The following is an 8,724-nucleotide window of genomic DNA, read 5'->3' as shown; positions in this document are numbered from 1 at the left end:
TTAAATATGCCCAAGCGACCAGCTGTAGGTGAAGAATGCATCTCTTGCATGATCTTTTGCTTGAATGGGGAAGTGTATGGGATGGCAATCCTGCCCTGAAACCATAAGAGATCGTTCTTAAGATGATATGGAGAGTTTTCTTCTACATGCCCTTGCTGTAATTTTTGGAAAATGTGGCTGAAATCAGCATCTAACAAATAGGCCTCTTGAATCTCTTCTATCCAATCACTATGAAGTTCCATGATGGCTGAAACTTTACAAGCCCACATTCTTGATAATGAATCAGCAACTACATTGTCTTTTCCCTGTGTATGTGTAATGTCAAAGTCATAGTTCTGCAATGTAGCTAACCATCTGCTTTGTTTGGGGGTAAGATTAGAGTGAGAGAGAAAGTATTTGAGGACCCTATGGTCGCTCTTGACCCTAAATCTGCTGCCATACAAGTATTGGTGCCATTTCTTAATGGCATGAAGGATGGCCAGCATTTCTTGGTCATGCCTTTTGGGTTAACTAATGCACCAGTCACCTTTCAAAGCTTAATGAACAAAATACTTCAGCCCTTTCTTTTCAGATTTGTGTTGGTCTTCTTTGATGACATCCTCATCTATAGTAGATCACTGAAGGATCACCTTTGGCACATGAGGTAGGTGTTTGATGTATTGAGGCAACATAGGCTCTTTGCCAAGGAGACAAAATGTTCTTTCATGCAGACGGAGGTGGAATACTTGGGGCACATCGTTAGTGAAGATGGAATTAGGGCTGATCCTAAGAAAGTGCAGTGTATAAAAGACTGGCCCACACCTGCAAATACCACTTCACTTAGAGGATTTCTAATTGGTCTCTCATCATTCTATCTCGTAGAAAAAAAAGGAATTATGCCACTATTACAGCTCCCTTGACAGATAGGCTTAAGAAAGAGGCCTTTTTCGTCCCTAACACCTTATATACCAGCCAGTGTAGCTAGTATTTCCCCCTTATTAAATCCCCCTCTCTTACAACATTGAAGTGAAAACAATACAAAAATGCAAAAGACAAAAATACAAAATGTAAAAATGAAAAATTTTTGCTTTAAAAATCCATGTATCAATATTGTAGGTGCATCTTGATTAATATGGGTGATTATTATAGATGCATTGAAGGAAGAAAGCTGAGAAAAAGTTTTAAAAAAGAACAAAAAATTGAAAATGCAAGAATAAAATACATGGCCATCATTTTCATTATTTTTTTGGTTGTTGCTTATTGCCAAATCTTGAGTTGGTTGATTGCTTTTGGCCCTCACAATTTGATTTCATCGCAAACACTATACCCTTACTATACTAGAAGATAACTTCCACCACATAGTTCACTTCCAACAAGCTTCCTTCCACCAATAAATTCACTTCCACCATCAGATCACTTACACTAAGATTACTTCCAGAGAACCTAAGATCCCTCCCTGTTAGAACCCTAAAAGGTCACTTCACCACAATCCCTTCCACCACATTCACTTCTACCAAGGAATTCACTTACCATGAGATCACTTCCACAAGATCACTTTCAACAAGGAATCTTTTGTGCTTTTTGGAGATGAAGGCAACACTCCTAATATTCAATTGAATTTCATCATATCCATTGACCACATACATGTTTCATCATTTTAGTTGTAGTCAAAAATTTACATTTACATGTAGACTTAAACTTTAAAGACAATATTGATATGTATGATAATACTAGCTAAGAGATGAAATAATATGGTTATTTTATTGATGATGAGGTAGATCGATTGAAAAATCTATGTTTTGATCACAATGTAAGTCAATCTTTATTAGTCTTAATCAACAAGTTACACATATCCTAAATAGGTTTACAAATTTGATTTCCCTTTGGAGTAAGTTCCTTAGAATCCAAATGATACTAGGGGTAGGATCATGCTCAAGAAGGGATGGCACATTAACCAACCATCCACCATTTAATATATCCTTTGGGGTTTTATTATTTTCCATCACATACACATTGAAGTGTTTCTCTACCAACCAATCTCCTCCTTGGTCACTCAACATAGAAAGGTAAAAGCCCCACAATGGATTCTCAATTAGGCTAGAGGTTTGGACCTTTGCTAAAAATAGATAAACACTTTTAGGATGTTGCAGTAATTCAATTAGGGGTGGGAAAAACCAAACTTGTTATGCTCAATTCTTTAAAAATGAACTAAACAAGGCTTGTCTATAGATCTTCTCTTATCTATAGTTTTTCCCTTGCATCTATAATTCCATTTTGAGTGAAGAATTGAGGAGGAAAATGAGCTTTCTTATGTGTAAGTAAGTAGATATCTCCTCCTCCTCTTCTTCTTCTTCTTCTTCTTCTTCTTCTTCTTCTTCTTCTTCTTCTTCTTACCATCCTTCTCCTGTAATATATTTTTTCTCTAAGCTATGTATGGTCTATGACTATGGCCCTTGAGTATTGATGATGGTGGCATTGTGATTTGGAAATATATCCATGCTTTAAGATTCCTAATGGCCAACCATCCTTAGTCACTACTAGTGTAAAAACCCTCCAAACTCCCAAAGAACAACTACATTCATCACCTTCCTTTTGATTCCATGATCAACTTTGGTTTGATGAGAAATCCATGACTAGCTAACTTTGTTAACTACATTTTTCTAGAAAGCCACATGTTAGTTAACACCATTGCAAAATATGAGAAAAAATGTTATTTTAGATTTTGTAGCTTTATTCCTTTTTCACATTGAATGTTTATAGAAATTTTAATAGGTACAACATGCAATGAAACGTGGTCACACTTACAAAAAGTTGTGTTTAATTACAAAATGCAGATACAAGATTATAAGAAAGGATCTCAAAGCTTTTTATCTTCTCAGGTTGTTTAACATAAAAGAGAAACTAGATGAATAAATTGCATATACTAATTTTCTATCACTCAAAATTTCATATGTAGCTTAGTCTTGTAGTTTATCTAAAATGTGCTAAGAACTTTCTATGTCTTTGCACGCATTGTGAAAGTAAGAATAAACCTTTATATTTGAATCACATATCTGACTTGGTCAAAGGCTTTAAAATTGAGAATATGCTAACTTCCTCGATCTTTTTTTTTGTCATTGTACTTGAGTTCCATATTTTTGTGTTTCTCTTTTTTTTTATCATTGCACTTGAGTTTCTTATACTATTAAGAGATGCAAGATCATTGACCATTGTGTCAAGCTTGCTAGGAGTCCTAAGGTTGACACTCTTGATCTTATGCAAATGAAAATGAATCAGATATTCGAGTATCTTTGTAAATAGCATAATTTTTTTGGCTATGCTAACATTAAGCAACTCAAATAACAAATACATTGCCCTTTACATTTGCATTAGTTGGCTATGGCTATGGCCCAAGAAAATATGAGGAAAGTACAAAAGTTCATAAATGAGCACTTGGCATTTTTTTCACATGCTCTACCCAAAAATCTACATCTCAAAATACATGGCTTTGTGAAAATTTACTATTCCACCATTGAATGTCTCTTGTACAAAATTTGCAATGGTTTCATAATATCTTGTAGCTTTGTAGAATGATGGGTCTTGATTACACAAGATATTAGAGTACATGCAAAAATTGATTGTGGTTGTTACATTAATCTCTTCATACTTAGCCCAAACTTCCAATATGGAGACATTACTATGATCAATATAGCGCATTATGCTACATGGACTCAAAAACATGCCGCTATTTTACACGAGGTATTCTTCCCATTGATAAGCATGGTTTCACATGCTTCCATATCGAGCCAACCATCAGGTGCCTCATCTTTGTAGGTTTCAATAGGGACATTGTCCACTTTAGCACGATTGAAGAGAGGTCGGTAGCGACATTGCATGCCAGCTGCATGTGTGTCATTCAATAGTCCCTCAATGAACATTGTTGTTTCATCTACACTACTATTGCTACCACTATCGCTACCGATATCACTACTAATGTGACTACCATCATGAGTGCAATTACTAGTGGAGGTCCCTTTTAGCCCTTTGTGAGGGTTCTTTATATCAACACTAGATCCTATTAAACCATCCAATGGGCATGTACTTGGTGCATCCAAGGACCCAAGTGCCTTCAAAATTTGATCCTTCCTCCTAGCTGCAAGGCGGGACCTAAACACAGAGAGGCTCCAGGTTGACTCCCCACTTCCTAAGAAGGAATGTGCTCGATAGCAAATTTCTTGTTCCACTTGGGAAATGGTGTGCCCTCCACTACTTAGTATAGTCATATTAGAACTGCTCAAGAAATTGGATTGATCAAAATATTGACCATTGGGAAAATTGGGAAGCCCCTCAATCTTCCAAAGTCCAACTATAGTTAATCCAAATTTACGTAGAGTTTCAACAACCTGTAAAGACACCCAATATTTAGATGATTTTACATTAAACCACATCAATTTAATTTGTAAGGAATTTTACTTTACTTTCGTATGTATGATCTAGCTACAATGTTGCTTGAAACTTATTAATGGTGATTGAATTACTAATCTCCTTCACTAATGCACTTTCCTTTGGATGAGCTACGAAGACTTTGACTTTACTTTGATATGTAGAATCTTGCTACAATTGATGGCTTTCACATTATTCAAAGTGATTAATTGACTTACCTCCTTCACTAATGCAGTTTCCTTTTGACCTCTCATCCAACCGTCAGTGGCTAGATAAACAATGTTTAAGCTATTTGCCATGGCTTTGTTTTGGATCGTTGTTATTAGATCATCCTTTGAGATAGAGACTCCTCGTTGGTAGGAACGGTCTCTTGGACAACTCTGTTTCCACTCTAGCAATTTCGGATGCAGCCCAGAATCAATCACAGACCCATCTCCACACCGCAAGAAACAAAGCCCCAACTCATGGCCTTTGCAATAGGATTCCTCAAATCTCCAATGGACTGCATTAATGATGTTATCATATATCAAAAATTTCATTCTCTTACCAATGATATGAAACTGAAATACAAATTTAGGTAACTTTTTATGCATATGAACTCTACATTAATATGCATGCATACACACATAATGCATCTATATGCATGTATGTAGTATGCATATATATGAGATGCTTTGAATGCAGATTTGCATGTATGCTAATAATGAGAATGACATCAATAATGGTAATGATTAGGATAGTGATGATGACAATGATTATGATGAATATAGAAAACAATTATGTTAATGATGATGATGACTCTAGTGTCAATGATCATATGAATGATTATTACCAGCAAGGAAACTACGATCAATTCCAATCGCCATATCTTTGATAGTTGTAGCTGCTTCCATAATGGATGAGGTAGGACGAAAGAACATAGAAGATGCAATGTAAGCACCCCTCCATCTCAAGCCTGGGAATGTGCCTCCCAAAGCCACACATCTCTCATCACTAAAACCGCCCAAAGTTGTGGCAATATCATCAGTAGACGCCCACTTGACAAAGGATGAAGCAAGGTCATGCTTGGTCTACAAAATATGAAAACAAAACACCTAAGTAGGTTCCATAGTTTCCACTCTTAACTTACAACATATGACTCCTAATGTCATTTTACAACAATTAATTAGCTACACACACACACACACACACACACACACACACACACACACACACACACACACACACACACACACACGCACACACACACACACACACGCACGCACGCACGCACGCACGCACGCACGCACGCACGCACACACACACACACACACATGTATGTATGTATGTATGCAAGTACATATAGACACAAACACACAAAAGAATGAAAAAAGTTCAAATGGAAGTGTAGCTTGATAAGAGCTCTAGACTTGCTTACTACTTGTGAAATATGCGAGGTAAGTGGAAGGAGCAATTGCATGCCTTACAATGTTTTGGTCCCAGTTCCAACCCTTAGGAAGCAAAGAAGAAGCATAGCGAAGCCACCAAAAGCTGTCAATGTGATGACTACATCTTTCAAGGCATTTGTGAAGGGGGGCTACAGAGCCCACAAATTGAGCCAAGGTGTTGATGTCATACCTATCCTCCATAGCTAGACTACTACCCCTTGATCCTCTCTTTGGCAATCTCCCTAATAATATTTCAATAATGTCAAGTGTTAGTGTCCACCCACATATATGAAATCTAGATACTTACATACTGCCATCCATCCATACATACATACATGCATAGACACATAGAGGCATATACAAAAACACAAATACATACTTGCACATATGCATACATAGATATGTGCATACATATGTACACACATGCATACATACGTACATATATACATACATACACACATAGATACATGCAAACCTACATGTACATACACACAGATGACATGTAATTTGCTTCCAACTTGAAACTAGGTTTTAGCGTAATTACTTGAAATGTCAAATTAGCATCCTCATATTATGACAATGTTATGTAAATAAATGTCTCATTTATGGTGAATAAAGATTAAGAAAATGATCAAGCATATGATACATAAGATTAACAAAATGAAGCAATTGTAAGCTCAATGGCTTGACAACATTGATGATACCTGCATGCTTGCTAGGGCCATTGAAGAAAGGGACTAAGCAAAGGGTGCGTTGGGTGGCCCGAGCAATCACAGCTGCAGTCATGTACTCCATCAACTGATTATTGTCCCCCAAAAACCCTGTAAGCATTGGCACCACATACTTCTCTTGATCACTAATTCTTGTCCTAGAATTGTTGCTCCTCTCAACCTGGTAATAATCAGGCTTGATGTTCTGTTTGCATGATTAAGTAGTGGCTAGATTAGTTGGGGTATTTGACTAACTACCAAACAAACCAATAGTTTAACAATTGTCCTCATCTCAACATGAACTTTCAGCCCAAAAACCTATGTTAAGAAAAGTACTAATCCAAAATGCAATATGAGTATAAGCCCATAAATTTATGCTTTATTTAAATGTTGCAAAGGGCAATACGGATATAGACCCATAAATTTCATGTTTAGCTAAATGCTGGCCAAATGCGACATGAGTATAAGCCCATTACTAATTCGTGCAAATGTGCATTACAACTGTATGATTAATTCATTGGCTTGATTATGAACCATAGAATACCATGACTTATAAGCTCATTAATTAATCATTAAGCAAGATGCAATGTATGACTTGTAAGCACCCCATCACCTTCTTTAGATTAATTATGCAAGATGGAATCTGACATAGAAGCCCATATAAACTCTTGAGGAAGGTGCATTAATATGACTGTAAGCCCATAATGAACTCTTTAGCTTGCCTGATTCTTGCAAGATTCATGGTGGATAGGACTGCAAAACCACCATTACTTCTTCAGTCTGATTATGTGAGTTACATGATATGTACCTGGCCATGATGATTCCGCTGCACAATGTTGTCCAAGAGGGGGTCTTCTCTCTGGGGTGATCCTGTGACCAGATGATCCCCTTGCTCTACCAAATCAGCTACAACGTCCAATATGGAGGAGGTGCCGCCATAGACTGAATGAGAAAGTATCACCAGAAAGCTGATGCATCTTAACAGACAACCATGGCGGCCGCTCATGCTTAAAATAAGGCACGGCTCCAATTCAGCTGCACTACAGAATCCCTGAAAGAAGCTTGCAAGAATAATAATTGCTAGATCAGGAAAGAATGAGGAAGGGATAAGTAATGGATGATTAGGCGTCAATTAATGAGAGATTGGCCAAATTGCAAGAATTGCTCCATTAGGAGAGAATGGAGAGGGGGATAAGTAATGGATGAGTAGGCGTCAATCATTGAAAGCTTGGCCAGATTAGAGTGAGATTCGATTATCTGATCAGAGAATTCTCTCAATTTGGCTACTGCAGGAGGAGATTAATGGCTGATTAAGCGTCCAATAATCAATCAGGCTTAGTGAACTGATGCAGGAATCTGAGCGAGGTTAATCAGTGGTTGATTCGGCTGCTGCAGGAGGAGATTAACGGCTGATTAAGCGCCAATTAGTCAAATTATCAAGCTTGGCTAATCACAGAACCCGAATAAGGTTTGATCATACAATCAACGAATTCTTCAAATTGGGCTATTGCAGGCGGCCGAGATTACTGCCTGATGAAGCGTCAATGTCTTGCTACTCGAAGGAAAGATTAATGGCGGCATGACAGTAGCTTATAATTACAGAATCATGCATTCTCAAGCATCTAATCAGAGAATTCTCGCTATTGTTAGGCTATCATAATTAACAGAAATGGCAAAAAAAGAAATGGCAATAATATAGAATCAAGCTCTATCATCTATCCTGTAATTCTCTCTGTCAGGCCAGCGTGATCATATAAATTAGAAAAAAGAAAGAAAGAACGAAGAAAAGCAGAATGGAAGACTAGAGCCAACTGACTATATATATACATACATACATACATACATACACACACATATATATATATATATATATATATATATATATATATAGATATAGTGTCCATAACTATTTTGGTTTTGAAAACCAATTACCAAACCATAATTAAAGGCTTTACTTGTCAAGAAGCTAACTTGTTTGATAATCAAAGGCTTCACTTGTCATGAAGCTGACGTTTGTCACTTGTGTGTTTTGACACTTGTGTGTTTCCCCATCTCTATTTATGAATAAGTTGACTACAATGAGTGTATGATAATATTTCCAATCTAAAGCATGTTCTCTATGAATTATAATTTTCATTGAACTATATAGACATGGGGCCTTAGATTAAGATGGTGGGTGCATTATA

At 36.9% G+C, this 8,724-nt stretch overlaps 1 protein-coding gene across 2 annotated transcripts; it reads right to left on the bottom strand.

The window, feature by feature from the left end:
- Positions 1–3,280: 3,280 nt before the first annotated feature.
- Positions 3,281–8,517, bottom strand: LOC148019037 (uncharacterized). 2 transcript variants are annotated; one of them, XM_087701590.1, is made up of 6 exons: positions 7,347–8,517; positions 6,533–6,743; positions 5,868–6,070; positions 5,234–5,471; positions 4,620–4,903; positions 3,281–4,361 (listed from the first exon to the last, which is right to left on the bottom strand). In XM_087701590.1, exons 1-6 carry the CDS (start codon positions 7,542–7,544, stop codon positions 3,690–3,692), a joined length of 1,806 nt encoding a protein of 601 aa, XP_087557716.1. In that variant the 5' UTR covers positions 7,545–8,517; the 3' UTR covers positions 3,281–3,689. The 2 variants fall into 2 exon arrangements, with proteins under 2 accessions (XP_087557716.1, XP_087557717.1); XM_087701591.1 differs by having other exon boundaries at positions 3,282–4,361; positions 6,533–6,649; positions 7,347–7,482.
- Positions 8,518–8,724: the final 207 nt, after the last annotated feature.

The sequence above is a fragment of the Lygodium microphyllum genome, chromosome 20, assembly GCF_053477565.2.
Source record: "Lygodium microphyllum isolate KBCC chromosome 20, Lygodium_microphyllum_v1.1.10, whole genome shotgun sequence".
Classification (NCBI taxonomy): domain Eukaryota; kingdom Viridiplantae; phylum Streptophyta; class Polypodiopsida; order Schizaeales; family Lygodiaceae; genus Lygodium; species Lygodium microphyllum.
The sequence above is the reverse complement of the archived record's forward strand: the minus strand, read 5'-3'. Positions and strand labels throughout refer to the sequence as shown.

Excerpts from the sequence above, each read along its gene's own strand:
- LOC148019037 (XM_087701590.1), bottom strand. The coding sequence starts at position 7,544 with ATGAGCGGCCGCCATGGTTGTCTGTTAAGATGCATCAGCTTTCTGGTG. Across the intron at positions 5,472-5,867 it reads GGAACTGGGACCAAAACATT|ACCAAGCATGACCTTGCTTC; the intron begins GTAAGGCATGCA and ends CATATTTTGTAG. Across the intron at positions 4,362-4,619 it reads AAACTGCATTAGTGAAGGAG|GTTGTTGAAACTCTACGTAA; the intron begins GTAAGTCAATTA and ends GTGTCTTTACAG.